The sequence below is a fragment of the Xyrauchen texanus genome, chromosome 39, assembly GCF_025860055.1.
Source record: "Xyrauchen texanus isolate HMW12.3.18 chromosome 39, RBS_HiC_50CHRs, whole genome shotgun sequence".
Classification (NCBI taxonomy): domain Eukaryota; kingdom Metazoa; phylum Chordata; class Actinopteri; order Cypriniformes; family Catostomidae; genus Xyrauchen; species Xyrauchen texanus.
The window spans coordinates 31,960,506-31,979,814 of record NC_068314.1 but is presented as its reverse complement, the minus strand read 5'-3'; the positions used below and the strand labels follow the sequence as shown (position 1 = coordinate 31,979,814).

Genomic DNA, 19,309 nt, shown 5'->3' with positions numbered 1-19,309 from the left:
GCTATTTTGTCCCATACAAGTCGCTCTATAAGCATCCATGACCATGAGGTAACAAGCCTCTAGTAACTCTAATGAACCCATCCTAAAACATTTCCCATTGAGGTCACAAGGTCAGTTTCAAAACAAGCCACAGTAAAAGCTTCTAACTAGGACCTCTCAATGGATTCTCAATTACGAAAGCTTCTTTGAGACAAATCATTGATCTGCCAGTAAAAGTAGTAGAAGATCAAATGAAGGATGTAAAAAGTACAGCAAAAAAGAATAAAAGTACAATTCCTTAAAGGGATAGTTCACCCAAGAATGACAATTCTCTCATCATTTATTCATCCTTATGCCATTTAAAACTTGTATGAATATTTTCAAAATGTAAGATTTATAGTCCCTTTTCACTATAAATCTTAACATCCGGCCTGCAGTTGCCAGGTACTCAATCCCCTTATCATTATACACCAATAAGACATTGCATGTTCATGAAGACTGTAGATGTCAAGATTTATAGGAAATAAGGACTGTTTGGTCTGTTTCTCACCTAAATCCCAAAATATTGCATCAGAAGACATGGATTAAACCACCGAGTAGTATTTATTACAGTACTTTAATGCTGACTTTATGTTGTTTTTGGAGCTTAAAATTTTTAGACCCTAGTATGGACAAAAACACATTATACTGTACATCCTTCAAATATTTTCATTTGTGTTCTGCTGAAGAAAGAAATTCATACGAATTTAACCGCTGGTTGCATTTTAGCTTTTTTCAACTCATAAAGAAGTTATTAGATTATATATGCTTTTAATGCACATTTCATAATTTCATGCCATTTCTGTCAATATCTGTTTTGTTAAACTGATCCTCTGAAGTCAGTGTTATATAAATAATTTTGCCGAAGCATTATTATCATGGACCTGTGCTTGCACTTTCTTTTTGTTTGCGTGCTATGCTTAATCGTTAATGTAAACAGCCTTGTTAAAACTCATTTGAAAGCATACTGGGTTTCAGGTGCTGCTCACCAACACTTTCTGCAAGGATGCTTGTTTCAAGAACAACTTCTTGATGACTCGGCTTCAAAAAAGTGAGTATAATGCATGGCTATAATTGATACCAGCCCTCCTCATTTTATTGCATTGCAAGACAAAGCACTTGCACATGTTGAAGAATTTCCCTCACAACCATACAAACCATAATCAGTCACTAACACTTGCATGCACTCTTCACACTGTTCCAATTACCCTTCACCTAATAACTCAAGGCTGAGCAATGCATTAGATAAGAGCATGCATGCAAATGTCATTTTGTGAATGAATTGGGGTGCATGTTATTTTCAGATTTCCTGGAGAATAACGATGCCAAAAGAAAGAAGATTGCCCAGGAGGTCTTGGCAAAAAGGGCGTATATCTGTTCACATCCTTTGGACAGAACTTACTGGAGTGTTCAGGCTGTCTCCTGCATTCTGAGTGGGCGACAAGGCATGGTCCTTGGTTGTTAATAGCAAACAGTCTTTGGTAGCTTGGGTCTTCCCACACCCCACAGCACTTATCCACTTAAGCATATCTCAGTTGAACCCATTCTTACTTCTGTTGAGATGTTAGCTAAATGTTAATTGTGTGTATTTAATTTTTGCCTCATTAAATATGTTTAAAGTAAAAATTGAAATGATTTCTCACAATATGCATTTAATTTGATCCTCAATGTCCAACATTGGTCTGTAGATTTTTCAGATTTTTCTCTGTTTCTATGACAAGCCTTCATAAAATGCCACCTAAGTGCTTTTTAAGTTTAGTTCAATGACATTAAATGACAGTATTAGAGTGGTTTTGGAGCAAAACATTTCATGCATATGTGAGGTAATGTCTTTGCTGGTTGCAGTTAATGTACTGTAGGTGTCTGTGGAATTTTCTCTTCATCCGTAAGTGGCACAGCACATCGATTTTGCTAAAATGAATGTGGCCTCCAGTCATGTCTGTTAAATAATGCAAAAATGTATATCAGGGCAGTTTCATTGTTTTTTTACCTTGTTCTTATACTCCACAGGCCCGTTGAAAACCTCCTTAGCACAGCTAACTGGCCTGTAATTAATTATTAATCTGTAGAAACTAAAATATGATGATAATCTCTTACCTGAGGGGGAACTTGTTGTATTGGGATGAGTGTCTTGGGATAGCATTTTTGTCCCAGCTCAAGCTGTGGTTCTGGAAGGGTCCAGGAGCGAAAGGAATATTGGCTTCTCTCTTCGCTGAGCCAGTCGACTCAGTTTGCTGGACCACAGAAATAGCTGGAATGGGCTAGAGGAAAAACAGGGATTAGTTCTCTGGTTTAGCAAGCTTAGCCTCTCTCTAGGCATGCTGAAGAATGATTAATTAGTGTTTATCAGGGATGTCTGTATAATAGAAGACTGTTTCCCCTTATGCATGTGCACTGCGGGGTGGAACTGTGTACTCTTTCTCTTTTTGGTTTCAATCAGAAAAAAAAACATTTTTTGTTACCTTTAAAGTCATCCCTGGTCTCTTTAAAGAATATTTCATGGGCTTGTCCTTCAGTATGTCTTGTAGTTTATCCAGGCCCGCTCTCTTCATGTGACATTTAAACCCGGGAACTCTTCCACTTTCTTGAGAAGTCTCATAAGGCATCTTCTTCTTTAGCTGCCTGTTGTACTGAACAGGTTCAGACTGAAACTGAGTCTCTCCTAAAAAGATACAACAGGAAGATGAGTGCACTCTTAACATCCTTCCAACAATAATGGATGTTGCAGGTTATTTTTATCACATGTCCACATTATTTTAGGATTCCCTTTACATGTCTTTGGGTAGAAATAAGTACTCATAACAAACAGTGGAACCCCAGTGACAGCTTTGTTCTTTAAACAGCACCTTTTTGTTGTTATAGTGTAGGCTTGTTTAAGATTAACCTATAAGGCAAAGAAGAGGTGTTTTTGTATCACATATAACACGGACACAGCTGACCATGAGAAAATATTAAAAAGCTCTGTCCTATAATGTTCTTTGAATAATATGTAGAGTTTAAAAGTAATCTTATCTCCTTTTTTTGTAGCCTGCTTTAAATAGTCAAGTTCCTTTTATTCTAAACTATTATAATCAATACTTTTCTGTATTGAATGGATTATAAATACAAAAAAATTCCGCCATCTTGGATTTATTTTTACACTGAGCTCATTCTAGGATTCCCTTACCAGGGAGGGAGCATACCTATGATTAAAATTCCCTCTCTTAATGCTTATAGTCTGGTCTCATAGAATGAATGTTACTCCATATACATTTTTGCAAACTGACCTGTACATGCCACTGTCTATGTTTTGCTGCAGTTTCCTGGTGAAATTAACACTAGTGATGCTACAACTACTGTGTGGTTTAATCATTGTCACACATAAAACCCCTGCTAGGTTATGATATCAAAACACTTTTACTTTTAACACAAGATTTGGAAAACAAAACATTTTAACACTTGTATTACACACCCAACTACATATACACACTTATTCCTATATTATTAGCTTGTTTGGTAGCTCAGCTAAGTTATCATTGGACTTTGGGCTCGACAGTCATGGTTCAAGTGGAAGTGCCATAGAATTGACACAAAATGACGTGGTTGCTTCAGTTAATGTGTGTTTGTTTTTTTTAATTTGTATTACTTAGGTGTTGGTTAAGGTAAGGATGTCTGTTTTGGTAAAATTCTCATTTATCTTTTTGGACACTATTGGTTTGGTTTCTTGTGTGTAAGAAAATGTGTCTGGTGTGGAATTACTTTGAATTATATAAAATATCGGTATCAGCAAACAAATGTAGTATCAGTGCATCCCTATTATTAACACCAAATGGGATATTATTGGCTCATCTTATGAAAACATTACCAGCCAAATGGATGCATTGGGGCAGGTCTGGTCCAAACAGTAATGGTGGCTTGGAGTAAAGGTCAAAATCCTGATTTCTCTGATTCCATGGCAATCTGGATCTAGACAGGATTGGCCTAAGTTTGTTCCCATGAAGAATATTTTCTCTCCAAGGCTGTGGTCAGAGAGGGCATTCAAAGCAAGTTTAAGAGACAAATTAATGCTGTTGAAAAACATAACTTGTTGAGTTGCTCAAATCGTAGAAACTACTAATGATAACATCAATCATCTTTCATAAATGTGAGGTTCACATTCTTTGGTTCTGTGCTCATGCTCAGCAGGGAACAATAAATTACAGATTCTGAAAAGCAGATAAATAATTTTAGGCAAGCACATGCTTCTAGATAACACAGCAACCAATAAGCCAATCAGCATTAGCCCTGTCACTGTAACTAACTTGCATCTAAGTACTATCCTAAGCTCAGGGGATCTGTAAAGATGTGGGAAAGGTACAGAAACACTAGTAAAAACCCTATCTTATTGCTTAAGCACCAAGGAATGCCTGTAAAGTTGACATTGCAGTGAAAGGAACTCAAGACTAATGGCGGTTATGACGGTATGGCATGACCACAACAGCACCTTTCTCAGCTCCTCTATACGTGCATCGTCTGGTTGATTTGAGTGCTGGTTAGATTCAAAACTGCTCTTGAAACCAGGATAAGTGAAGTGAATGCAAATGGAGTCCTACAAAAGAAAATTTTTACTTACATTTGGTAGCAAAAAAGGTTTTAAAATTTGCCTACGTGCATCACAAGTATTTTTTTCTTCCCAAGTCCCTTGTGAAATTTTTGAATTGATGCCAACCTTTGCCAGTTCTCTGTAAAGTAGTTCTTTACCCTGAGATTTGGACTTCATCATTTGAATGTTGTAGGAATTACCAGCCTGTCCATCAGCAACATTGCCCACAAGCATATTTGGTGCAGATTTTTGTAAGGCACTACTTGCCCTGTGGATACCTTCAATATTTGCCTGAAATTATTGTAAACAGCAAATTATTAACTTCAGGCCAATTCTTTTCCTGGCAATCATAAAGGATGTTTATCACCAATATAAGCAATTAATTAATTACCTGAATGAAGTCTTTCATATTGTTACACTGATGCTGTTTCCTTTGGAAATACTCTCTGTTGAAGCTATCAAGAGGTTTGTTTGTTGCCTTTGTGACATGGTTATTATTGGCTATGTCCTGAGCTTCCTCTGTTTCCTTCACCAACCTTAGCTCTCCTCTCCCAAGATCGAATCCAAATCCTTTGGTCAAACTAAGAATCATGTCGGTTGATGGGAACAGGTTGCGGTGTACTGCGTCAATAAGCCTCTTGACTTGGCATAGCTGGCTTATACTAAAGCGTTGGAAGTGGAAAAATTAGCTAACTTCAACAATACCTATGTACTGTTCATGACACCCTTCCTGAAAAAGGTGGTTTTCTGGTTTTAGCTGGTCTCCCAGCCTTGTAAGGCTGGTCTGTTGCTGGTTTTAGAGGGGTTTTGCGCAGTTGTCAGCTAATCCGTCTGGGAAACCAGTTGGCCGATCAGCCACACCAGCTGAGCACCATTTAGGTACAAGGGCCGTTACTGGGGTGGTACCCTCAAGGTTATGTAACTCTTTTGAATGTGTTTAGGGTACATCATTTTTTTCTTTTGTGTACCTTTAAAGGTACATTTACTGTATATGTTTTGTTCCTCTGGGAGCAAAAAAGCATACTTTTTGTCAACTCAAGGGTATAAACATGTATCCAAAACAAGGCTACAACCCTAGTAATGGCTTTTTTCATTAAACAGCAAATTTTTTCTGATAGTGTAGGCAAATGTAAGTCAAAGAAGAGCTGTGTCTTGGGTGAAATTGCAATTTTACCGTTTCATGGCTTCGAGGCAGTCGTGATGGACTACATTTCTGATAAACACCAGAGGTTCCTTAATGATGTACTCCAATGGCTTCAGAAGGCAAATCGGACTCAGACCTACATCAAGCGTGTCATACAATCGTTCTGAGAAACTCAAGCTTGAGTTATATAAAATAGTCACCTTTTCTTCCTCATCTCCATTCAACCTGGAAAAGAACAGATCAGTCACTTTTCTGTATATTGTTACATTTTGAGCATGTGTGAAAGCATTTTAAATCATGGCTTTCTTACTTAATCTTCATTGAGGTCCATAGTCTTTTGACAGCTTGATCCTTCAATCCTTCCAGAACAAAAAGATGTAGAGCCTTGTCCATCAGATGAAATCCAGTTAGAACATTCAGGTTTTTTTTCTCTCTTTCTTTGGCACTCATTTTATGACCAGACAGGACTCTTTGAATTGTTTCATATGGATAACAATCCAGTTGGAAGGCTTCTGCATTGATTTGCAGAATTTCAGATGTCAGTTTAGCTAAGACAGGAGTATTATTATACTTGAAAACATAAATGATGCGACAAAATGGGCAATCTCCTTCACGGTTTCCACTCCCGGAATGTAGGGGATGTGCTATCTCCACTTGAACTTTTAGTTGGGAGTCAGCCTCAAGATAACGGCCCATGGACATTGAGGTATCTGATGGAATCTCAAAGGAGCTAGTCTGAAGCATTGTTCTCTCCAGTTCACTTTGCTGAATATTTGAATTCCTAATTGGTAATCTCTGATTCAAATATGTATGTCCTTGAAGGAGCTCTAACAGATCCAGCTTTGCTATGCCATATGGGTTTTGGAGTGTAGCTGTCCGTTTGGTGATACCTAGATCCACAACTCCTAGTTTGTCATCATTAGGTTCAGTGCCGAATATGGCTGGAATTTTTGAGGGTTTTTCAATTTTCCTGTCTCGATCGTGGACTTCGATCTCCAAAGGTGGGCCTGTGAGAAACTCACGCAGCTTTCCAGGGCTTAGTAGACCAGTAAAAATTACATTCACATCCTTGAAGTAGATATTTGCGTTGTGATCATGGCCTTTAGTTCTGTAAACAGGCATGTTGTGGAATTTGTACTGGCAGTAGACAGGAAGACACGTTGCCTGTTGTAAGAGAAATAATATTGGTTATAAACAGTGAGTTGAAGGTAACATTTTAAAGGAATATTCTGCATTGGATATTTGTTTAAGCTCAATCGACGACATTTGTGGCAATATGTTGATTACCAGACTCATCCCCTTTTTTAAAAAAAAAAGAAGCAGAAATAGAAGAGTAGTAAAGTTGTTTAAATCATTGTTATGGTCCTTTTAGGTTTTATGCCTTTACACAGTCATGGGTTTTACACAGTAACTTTACATAGAAAAGGTTAGGAATTGATTTTATCACACTAATATCATGTTAACATGCATATTGTTTTCATCTTCTGACGATAATTTTGAAGCCGCGAGTACACAAGCATTTACGAACTGGCCACATTCACTTCCATTGTAAGTGCTCACTGTAACCCAGATTTTTGCCTTTTTTTTTTTAAAGAAAATTAAAGGAAATGCTGTCGATTGTGCTTCATTTTTATAAACCCGGAACATTCATTTAATATTTATCTGTGAATAATGTTACTGATCACTTCATAAAACATAATTGCAATGTTTACAGTATACAGTATATTTATTGCAATTAGAGGTGCACGATATATAGGCGGCCGATATATTACTGGCCTATAACTGAGCAAATAAAATTATTATTATTGTACTGATAGTGGAATCATCACTGAACTTTTTGCAGGTAATAAGTTCAGATGAATCTCAATCTTGACAGCTTGCGACTACTTTCCTTGTCAGACAGTTCCAAGCATTGGTGAACGAGTATATACAGAGTGTGTGTTAGCAGGATAAATATTTTTAATCATGTTAGTATGTCATGTTGCTCTGTGAGGATTATCTTGCCATCAATGCACCCGGTTAAGTTGTTTCTGGGCTCATTTTAATCAGGATCCCCTGCTGTAAGTAACAACATGCCGTTTTCCATATTCTTTTATATTTCATGAATAAGCTAAAATGTGAAAAAACACATTGTCAGTCACTTTGTTTGCATTTATTACTTCCTTTCAAAATGAGCCCAAACATAATGTAAGAGTGCAAAAAATCCTCACAGTGACATTTGGCTAGCAACAAGCATTTCAGAGCCTCACTATGAAATAAAATATCACTTCCTATATATATTTAATAATTATAATATAATGAAAATATGTAATTAATAAATTAATTCTAAGAAATAAAATACTTGATATTTTGATTCCAACAAATGTGTCATCAGCACTGAATGGCACAATAGGCTGAAGTGTATACTAAATAACTACCTTAAGTATATGAAAAGGGACAGGAGAGGATGGCAGAGATGAAGCAGATAAAATAGTGATGACCAGTGGGTTGAGCTCAGCCTTTAGCTGCTCAGATAAAAGTGGCTGGTCCAGAGTGACATTCCAGAATCCTTCATTTACTCCACCAGAGCAAAATCCCAGGCAGTCAGTGAGTGTCGTGCTCCCTAACATAAAGACACAGTGCAGGCCAGGCAATGCTCAGAATAATATACTGTATGCATATTGAAAATAATTAAAGGGTTAATTCACCCAGAGTGAAAATGTACATTTACTCATTCTCATTTTGTTCCAAACATGTATGCTTTTTTTCTTCAGTGGAACAAGAGAGATTTTGAAGAACGATGATGCAGCTCTTTTTTGCATTTATTGAAACTCAAAGGTGACTGAAGCAAACATTCTACATTACATCTTATGTGTAACACACAAAAAAGGAAAGTAATTCGGGTTTGGAAAAACATGAGGGTGAGTAGATGATGACATCATTTTTGTTATGGGATTAACTTTTACAATGAAATTTGGTGTGTTATATGTCACAGCCACAATAATACATATAAAAATGGAAACATCACTGCCATAACATTCCACATAACCATAATACTCATCATGAGGTTTCTGCAATTTACGAATAATAGTATGGCAAAATAATAGCAGGATTGAATAATAGCATCCACCCTGTAAACTCCGACTCTGGAATGAAAGTGGCTACATATGAATTGTCTGGCTCGGCTTTATGGGAACAAGGAAAAAATATTTCCCAAGCGAAGGCTTTCATCAGGAGTTGCCGCTGGGGGTCTGGGCGAGACACATCAAAAGCTAAAAAAGTCGACCGGCTTTAGCTGGTGCCATTCCACAGCCAAATAAGAGGTTAAGTAGCAAGGACCCTGCAGGGATGCCTCTTACATAAACAGTTCCACCCCACAGTGCTCAGGCATAAGGGGAAACAGCCCCAAATTAGCTGCTGAAGTCACGTTCATACTGTATTATAAAAGTATATAAACATAACACACTTATAGGAAGCCTGTGAATAAATACAACTTTGTATGTTTGGCGACGAATTGTGGTTCAGACTCATTTCACTGTGAATTCTGCAACAGTAGGTCGCAAGTTCTACCAATGAATTCGGTCCGCACTTACCAAAGTTCATACCACTGCCCCCAGTAGCCGAAGCTCCAGTTTCCGGGTTTTTGATATACTGTGAATGCTCTTTAAAACACCTTATTGCAAGCAAATTATGTCTCAAAGGTTAAGGGATAATTCACTATATAAATTCATCAAAATATATTCTCTTGTGTTCCAAGGAAGACAGGTTTGGCATGACGTAAGTAGGAGTAAATTATTACAGAATTTCTTTTTGGGTGAACTATCCCTTTAAGGGATAAGCATGAGATTGTATAGATTCATGACTTTAGGCAGAGATTACCTGCAAGTAGAGAAGTGAAAGAAAGTTCCAATGAAGCAACCTCCTTTTTTGGTGAGACGTCCAAGATTACTGCATTGTCCTGGATGGGTTTCTGATAAAGTGCCTTCTTTTCTTTTGCAAAGCCACCCTTAATAGTGACTGAGTTTAGACAAACATACACGGTGACCATTGAGGTGCAACTCAAGAGCCATGACATTATCTAGATAAATGAGACTGTTTCACAATGTATAGCTATATCAAGCAATTTGATGAATTGCATATGGCTGGGATGTCTTTATGGACTTTTTATATTCTCTATTTTTCATGATAACATTATAACATATGTAAAGTAACACTTCACAATGAGGTTCCATTTGTTTACATTAGTTAACTACATTATTTAACATGAAGTAACAATGAACAATACTTTTACAGCATTTATTAATCTTAGTTCATGTTAATTTCAACATATATTAATACTTTGTTAAAATCAAAAATTGTATATGTTAACATTAGTTAATGCACTATGAATGAACATGAATTAATATGAACGATTGTATTATTACTAACTAACATTAACAAAGATTTATAAATGCAGTAAAAAAAATATATTATTCATTGTTAGTTCATGATACTTAATGCATTACTTACTGTTAACGAATGGAACCTTTTTGAAAAGTGTTACCGTGTAGTGTTGCAAAACACACAATAATCAAGCTAATTTGACATTCTAGACATTTCTACCTGTGGCACAGCTTAGCTCAGAGAGCTTCGTATCATCAGTTGGTTCTGGATCTCTCTGGTGTTTTTTAGCTGTTTTAGTTCTCAGAGTGTCTCTCTCAAAGGTGGCTCTCAGCTTACAAACCATCTTCATAATGCCACCTTTGAAAAGATTTGGTGAGAATGTTTATATTTTTTAATCACCAACTTCAAACTCTAATGCAATATTTGGCATAAACAAAAAAAATGATTTTTTTAAGGATCACAGAGAATGCTACTTGTGTTTTGTGCTGTGAAATCAGTATAATTTTCTTCCCTGTCACTGTACTGTATGACAGATGTGAGGATGTAACTACCAGATATCGCTGTCTCAGATTCAGGGGTAGCACCTGCCATAGAGCAAATTTCACAAAAGAGTCACTGTCACCTTCCTGCACACTGTAAAGCACATTACTGTCTTTAAGCCTATAAAAACATTCACTATGACTAATCCCCCTCCTCCAGTCAATGTTTAAGCCAAATGTTGTTACAGTATATTTGTTCTTTCTATGCTAATTGCACTTTATAAAGACATCAACAACAATATACAGCCTGATCTCATAAAAATGATGTGACCGTGGAGACATTTGTGCAAAATTAAATTACACGGTTCCTTACATGTATCACGGCAGTCCCGAGATTAAATGTCAACTGAGTGGCACTAAAAGAGAGTTAAATTTTCTCCCTAACAGATGAGGTTTAGTGCTGTATTGAGTTTTAACTCCCTAAAATGTAAACCTAAACCTAACCAAAAGTGTCATAAAAAGCTAATTTGACTGTGACTAGGAGGAGGGGCCGGTCCGTGATGATGCACACCTGGTAATGAGTTGACTAATCAGTGGGAGAGAGATAAGGAGCGGCCGGGACACCAGTTTGAGAGAGAGAGACGCACGTGTTGCATGTGTGTCTTTGTTTTGTTTATGTTGGAAAGCAGTTTAAGTTGTGTTTAAGTTCCTTTGTGGCATTAAAAGTTTATGTTGATTGTTCAGCCGGGTCCAGCCTCCTCTTGCCCATCCTGTTAATACCTTACAGTGACATTTAAAATGCAAAAATTTAAGTACATTTAGGTCCGCCGATAAGTCAGGACAACTGGACCTTTTGTCATGGGCCCGGGTTTGTGGGGTGCCTGGACATAATATAGAGCACATCTATGCATTCAGTGGGAGACACGGATGTGTGCAACAGTGAAAGCCGTTGGGGTAGCACACACTGATTTGAAAACTGTTCGCATCCTACCCATTATGCACCGCAGCGTTTAACTTATAGATCTTGCTAAATAATAAAGGTGTGTTTTCATGATACAGTAGTTATTTTGATGAAAACTCTAATTGGATGCATAATCATTTTGAAAGCTGATTTCAAATGGAAGATCATACCCATTTGATTTGGATCCTGTGGCAGTCTGAAGGCTTTGGGTCTGTCATTCTTGGCTTTGAAGGACACTTTGTCATTGCTGTCCCACACTCTAACCATAATCTTATGGGAGGCCATTTTAATGAGGAGCTCTCTGGTCACGTTGAGCTTCAAAGTCTGAGACCAGCTCACCCACACCTTGTTTCCTTCTCGCCAAGGCTTCAGCACCTTGTCAGAATACATAATTTCATAATATTAAGATTTTTTTATATTACGACAAAATTAGAATGATTTATAATGCATTGTTGCAGACAAATATAAACAATCAATACACAACATGATTGAATGCTCTACCTCTTACTAACACAGAGTGAATACAGTTAAAGAACCTCTTGAAAGATTATACTGAAATGTAGTAATTATGCTTTCTGTGGTAGACAAAAAAAGTGTTTACTATTAACAGCAAGGTATACAATAGTAGTCTGAGTTAGCCACTGACTGATGCTCTAAACCAGCTTTTAATGGGCCAGTAAAGCAAAACCTTCCATAATTCATAACTATAGATTGAATGAGTTGACAACTGTGTAGTTACCAAGTTAAAACTAAAATACCATTTACTGTGAACCAATGTATAAGTAATTGATAAGGGAGTAAAATTAAGTTTAGAAACTCACACTTTTAATAACTTGAATTTCTAATCTAATGGTCTGTTCACATCATGTTGTAAAAACCAATCATGTCTTTGTTGAACTCGTAAGTTTGGAGCCCTTTAGAGGACAGTGCGAGATGGGTTTTTTTCTGAAATAATTTTGGGTTCCCTTGTAATAAATTTACCATGGTTTTACTACAGTAACCATATTTTAAGCATGATATTTGTAGCGAAACCATAGTAATAATAAAAAAATTTTGGTAATAAAATAATAATTTTGTGGTTATCATGCTTTTACTATACAATTACCATAGTTTAACTAATTAGTGGTGCTTGCAAAGCATCACTATTGTAATCTCACATACTTATTATTTTTATTTTTATTATATCTCCGTACAAAACTTCGGCACCTAACTCGTCCCGCACCGTTTGGCGTAGACCCACGAATGAGGTGTCAAATCGAACGGCCTATTGAGGACACATGTGCTATCACTTTTATAAGCGATCGGGGGTACGGTATTTGCCCCAGGGGCAAAAAAGCGTCCGAAAAATCCCATAGACTTAACATTGCGACAAACTTTGACGCGTCACAACTCCGAGCGAGGATTTCGCAGAAACGTGTGATTTGCCACATTTGAAGAGGCTGGCAGGCTCTGTAAGAGCATACCTCAATATGGGGTAAATGTTGCACCCCTGGGGGGGCAGGAGCTGCCCAAAGTTGCCCCCATTGACTTACAATGGTGTAGGACGGCCCATGAAATGAAATCGCATAGGGATTTTGTATTGAACATAGCTCTGGATCACAGTGTCATAGAGACAAGGGGGCGGGCTCATTTTACTCAGACGACCAATCAGTCTCTCAGGATCATTTTTAATCTATCAAGCCACGCCCTAGCAACAATTTAGAGCACCTTAGCAACAAGTCCCATAGACTTCTAATGAAAGCGATCAAAGGGATATCTACGGATAGAAGTGTCATAGAAACACAAGGGTGGTCTCGTTTGACTCTGGGCAGCAAACAGCCAATCATGAATCACCTCAACACTTCATAGCCCCTCTCTAGTAACCACTGTCGAGCACCATAGCAACCAAAATCCATACAGGGATATCTTCCATTCTGAATGTCACAGAGGCATGGGAGTTGCTTTATATCATTCATACTGACAAGCAGCCTTTGCAGTTTCATGATTGGCAGCTGCCAAGCCACTCCCTAGCAACTAAGCAGAGTACCCTAGCAACCGAGTAACAAATCACATATTTCTGAACCAGAAAATCGTACAGACTTCTGGGTTGATTTATTTCAACCAGGATGGCAAGGAGACTTCATTAGTATCACTATGGTAACTGCCTAGCAACCAGATGGGGTTACCCTAGCAATCGAGCAACAAATCACATATCTCTGCACCAGAAAACACTACAGACTTCCGGGTTGACTTATTTCACTCAGGATGGAAAGGAGCCATGTATTGTATTACCTTGGTAACTGCATAGCAACCACATGGGCTTACCCTAGCGACCGAGTAACAAATCACATATTTCTGCACCAGAAAATCGTACAGACTTCCGGGTTGATTTATTTATGACCATAATTTTTGCTCTTTTCAAGTTATAACATGCTGTTTGACGAGTTTTGCCACGGCAAGCACCACTCACATTTTCTTCAGGAAATGTACCTATCTAGTTACTGTATACTGTACTAAAACCACAATTTCTGACAAAAAAACAAAACATGGTTACTTTTCATAATTACAAATATATTACTACGGCAATACTATGGTTTCTGCAAAATAAAAATAAAAACATGGTTAGCCAACTACAGTCATGGTTACTACAATATCACTATAGTAAAACCGTTTCAACCAAAAAAAAAAAAAAAAACTTCTGGTTTCTACTATAGCAAATCCATGGTTTTACTACAGTAACCATAGTAAAACATTGGTAATTGTATAGTAATACCAGAATAAGCACAAAATTAAGATTTTTATTCCCATAGTTTTCGTTTTCCTGTATTGCCCTGGTTTACCAAGGGGCTCCATACTAAAGTGCAAGTTTAGAATTATGTGAAAGCTCTGACTTGATTGTCACGACATCATGTAAAAATGACCAAAATAGCAGTGACCTCAACAGTTAAAGGAAGTTTATATATACACCGATCAGCCACAACATTAAAACTACCTGCCTAATATTGTGTAGCTCCCCCCTGAGTCTTGTGACATCACAGTCACTTGTCTGCTTATGTTTTTCAGCATTTATGAATGTTAACCACAATTGTTCTCACCACAATTGTACAGAGCGGTTATCTGAGTTACCGTAGACTTTGTAGTTCTAACCAGTCTGGCCATTCTCTGTTGACCTCTTTCATCAACAAGGCATTTCCATCCACAGAACTGCCTCACACTGAATGTTTTATGGTTTTGGCACCATTCTGAGTAAACTCTAGAGACTGTTGTGTGCGAGGAGGAGATCAGCAGTTACAGTTACTCAAATACTCATGGGACCAACAACCATCCATGCAATTATCTAATCAGCCAATCATGTGCCAGCAGTGCAGTGCATAAAATCATCCATATACGGGTCAGGAGATTCAGTTAATGTTCACATCAACCATCAGAATGGGGAAAAACAATATCTCCGTGATTTGGACCATGACATTATTGTTGGTGCCAAATGGGCTGGTTTGAGTATTTCTGTAACTGCTGATCTCCTGGGATATTCACGCACAACAGTCTCTACAATTTACTCCTGTATTGGTGGCACAAGGGGGACCTACACAATATTAGGCAGGTTGTTTTAATATTGTGGCTGATTGGTGTATATCTGTTTAAAAGTCAATAACAATGTTGTCGTAATCAAAAAAATAGCCACACGTTTCTGTTTTGGCCTCATGATTGTTGCTACAGAAACATATAATTTCCGAGGACATGAACGGCTCAGGGACAGAGCTAGGGGTGGCCAAAGCCACCATGGACTGAAGCCTGGCCACCCCATTTGCAATTGCCATTTTGGTAAATTTTTGTCTTGGGCACCATTTAGTTTTTTGAGGTGGAACCATCTCTGTTTAGCAAAACACACAGGATTTGTGCGCAAACCAAGGTCACCGCACCTCTCCATCCCGGGTGTCACTGTATCCACTCCCCTCCCCCCCATCCCTGTCCGATGATACAAAAATGCTGCCCGAATATTTCTGTGCCACCACAGACTGATCGCTGGCCCCTGATCGGCCACCCCTGTGAAACTCCTGGCTCCGCCCCTGGAATGGCTCCAGCTAGAATCTTAGAGTTTCATCTGGTAATTATACTAATTCCGGCATGACGTGTCCTGAATGCACGTCCGCATCATAAATCATTCCAATCATTTACCTTAGTCTCATACTGCATGTAGACTTTAGCTGCTAAGCCAAACATCACTAGATCCACTCTGGTTGGCTCAGGGTCATCAGGAAGCATATTGTACTCAATGCAATAATAGCTCTCTGCTCTGGGGGCCTCCAATACCTCACTGTAAGGTTCTCTCTTTGGCTCTTTTTTACTTTTCTCTTTCTCAGACGTAGTTGAATACTCCACATTCTCTTCTTGGTCTAAGAAAATGACAGTCATCACTTGAAACTCTGACTATTAAAAACATAATAAAAATTTTTTTGCTTAAGATGTCAAAGAAAATTATGATTTGTGCATTGAAACAATTATGCTACCGTACCTTTAAGGACAGCTAGTGCAATGTTGACTGTACAAGTTACTGTGTAGTTGGGGTTAGTTTTACATTTTTTTTTTGTTCGTTCAAATAGAGGGATGGACTCTGACATCTCCATATTTGGATCTTCACTGTTAGCATCATGTCCACTGTCTGTGAGTAATGCTGAGTTTTCAGACCGATCATTGAGGCAGCGGTTGACACTCTCCATGTCAAGTGATGCTGTGGAGTTTATTGAGTTCCACATAGGTTTGTCCTGGATGAGAAGACATTAGAATCAGGGTTAGAGTGATGGTTTTACCATAGTACTTTAATATACAGTAGGGTGAGACTGGGGCTAGTTTCACACAAAGAAATTGTCACAAGGACAATCATGTGAGTTAAATTGCACAAATGTGTTTTCTCTAGCAGTAGTTTTGTTTGTTGGTTTCAAAACCTTCTCAAACTAGAATACTTTATGTGAATTCTATCCTATAATAATTGTCACTATCATCATATTTTTTTTTATAGCTCTTTTTTTTTTGTTCCAGAACCGGAACAAAAAAATACAGTGTCTGCTCAGAATGAACCAAAATATAAAATTCTGCCATTTTTAGTCCCTGCTTTAAATGTAATTAATTTATGCAGTTTATCAAATATAATATTTGTTGCCCTAACAATGTTTTGATATTTTTGTATGTTACTTTTCCATTTTTGTTGTTTCATGAATTGCTTTTTGCCTCGTAATTGTTTACTTTTTTAATATTGCTGAAAAGCCAAATTGTCAAATAGTCTGTGTAATGTAGGCAATGTTCACATGAAAATATGCCAATAGTTTAATGACACCGTTCCATTGCAGGTTCCAACTTAACCCATATAGTATGACAACATGCCTTGCTGTTGGGGCAACTTGTCACAAAAGGTCAATGTGTGTTCAATTTATCTCTCTTGCTGGGAAATGACTTTGAAAATGACTTTAATGTGTGTGGCTATGTAGAATTTTACTTTCAGTATAAACCTACCATGAGGAAAAAAATCACTAAACAACAACTATCGTGTGACAACTAGCTGCCTATTGCTCCCTGCTCTCCCCTATACTTCTGTACTTAATGATAAGCCTATTCATGTCCAGTATCATGATAATTACACAGTACTCCAATGTGTTTCCAAGAATACCATAGTACTACTATGGTACCATGGTGCTTATATTTATTTATGTATTGTGAGTGAAATATCAAACCCAGATTTTGTGAGAAAAGGTACACAATATTTAATAAAACATTAAAAACTGCATAGGCGTGTCATAAGAAAAAAGGCCAACCATAGAATTTCAAACAACATCCGCAAGAAATCAGCAGTCTCCTGCTTTTATTACAAGTTAAATATAAAAGTTAAACTGAAAACTTACCATCTTTTTAGAATGTTTACCAGCATTCTACCTACATTAGCGTTTGCGTCAAGAAACTCATTTTAATCCTCTGAGAAAAGTCAAAACGTGCTGACACAACTTTTAACGTCGGCTTTTGTTATGGAATGCTTTGCGTCGCCTTGACAACCGGAGTCTCGTGAACATAATGAGTAGGGCGCGCCGGAAGAAGTTACTGTTTATAAACAAACGCTCCACCCCTTCCCTTCCTGTTTCTTTTTTTTTCTTTTTTTTTCCTTTTTATTAACTGAACATAATATACAACAGTATACAGATATGTACAGAAATATACCATAGTGTACAGAACATGAATTCCTTATTATTAAAAAAATAATCACGAAAAATACTACAAGTCTTTTTTGCTTTTTTGTTGACTATATTCTCCAAACAGGTGCTGCCTTCAGGTTTCTTTTAGTAGCCCAGAAAATAACTGCTGTCTATGGGCGCTTCGCTCACATTGCGCTGAAACTGCACAAAAAGTGCTGTTTGTGTGGTTGAGTGAGTGTTCGTATGGTTGAAACACTCCATTTCCGACAGATTACTATAGATTAGGGCTTCTTTAGATTTTCATCAGAAAAAAACACTGGATTTTGCATAAATTATGATAAATCGCGGGTCACCTTCATTGTTGTTGCATCTGCTCTTAGACAAAATCGACCCAGGGGCGTATTGATTATATGGCGAACTGGAACTTATCCCGGTGGGCCGGCCGAATGCGAAGCAATAAACTGAAACGGGTCACCGCGTTATGCAGAATGGGCCACAAAACGGCGCTGCGGTATGCCGAAGGGGATTGCGCTATGCAGAAAAGTACAATGGTGGGCAAAAATATGAAGTAGGGATGAGCGATACCACTTGTTTTCTTTTCGAAATGATACCAATAATTTTATAAAAATTACCTGGGATAAAAACGGGTTATTTAAAATAATAGGCCTACTTTTGTCTTTATTAAAGTCATTGTTTATTTTTATGGACTAAACAGAAAATAATTAGACTTCTGTTTTGTTTACCCTTACAAAAACTAAACATTCCACTACATTAACTATAATTTAACCATGGTATTTAGTTAAACCATAGTTGCCACATAATTAACCGGTTACTACTACAATATTAGCCTACTGTAGTAAAACCATGGTTAACAATTTTTTTAATTACTTATTAACAACAATTACAAATATAGAAATAAGAATTTCTCCTATGTTATATGTTGTTATTTTAGTGTGAATTTACTCAAGAAGCAGTGGTGTAGTCTGAAGAGGTGGGCATACTGTGAATTTAATAAAAAAACACATGCACCCGATCTCTAAAATTAATTTACACACACACACACACACACATATATATATATATATATATAGAGAGAGAGAGAGAGAGAGAGAGAGAGAGAGAGAGAGAGAGAGAGTTAATGTAAAATGTGTACAAATTTAAGTTTCTTGCTGGCATGGTGTAGAGTATACTGCTAAGAACAATTGTATGGTAACTTATTAAATATGTATTTAAATGAAAAGGTGTCATTATTGTTCCTTTTATTAGACTACTATGAAAAGTGTTAATACTTTATTATTATTCTAACTAATAAACTAATTCATAATACGCAATAAACTGTTAAGCATTAATATGAGTGTAGGAATGTTCACGTTGACACGTTATCTTGAATTGCCATAGCCAACATAAAAATGTATGTTTTTTATTTGAGTACTATTATGTGCTTTTCTGTGTAGAGTGAAATTGTGTTTGATATCACGAGAAAAAGGCACTATGGACAGCAGTAAAGGGCAAAAAAAAGAAGAAAAAAAAGAGCATCAAAAGCTATCAGGGGTCCAATAACATGCAGTATTTTCATAAAGTTTAATTGCACACGTTACATTTAAATGTATAATATATATATATAGA

At 37.2% G+C, this 19,309-nt stretch overlaps 1 protein-coding gene across 1 annotated transcript; it reads right to left on the bottom strand.

The window, feature by feature from the left end:
* Positions 1-577: 577 nt before the first annotated feature.
* On the bottom strand, positions 578-17,525 carry cfap92 (cilia and flagella associated protein 92 (putative)). The gene is made up of 17 exons (XM_052111448.1): positions 17,399-17,525; positions 16,018-16,267; positions 15,681-15,898; positions 11,696-11,900; positions 10,559-10,669; positions 10,297-10,442; positions 9,582-9,780; positions 8,141-8,325; positions 6,034-6,887; positions 5,754-5,948; positions 4,971-5,241; positions 4,706-4,870; positions 4,481-4,585; positions 3,863-4,016; positions 2,481-2,680; positions 2,116-2,279; positions 578-1,957 (listed from the first exon to the last, which is right to left on the bottom strand). The coding sequence occupies exons 1-17, from the start codon at positions 17,399-17,401 to the stop codon at positions 1,930-1,932; spliced, it is 3,453 nt and encodes a 1,150-aa protein (XP_051967408.1). The 5' UTR covers positions 17,402-17,525; the 3' UTR covers positions 578-1,929.
* Between the last annotated feature and the right edge of the window lie 1,784 nt (positions 17,526-19,309).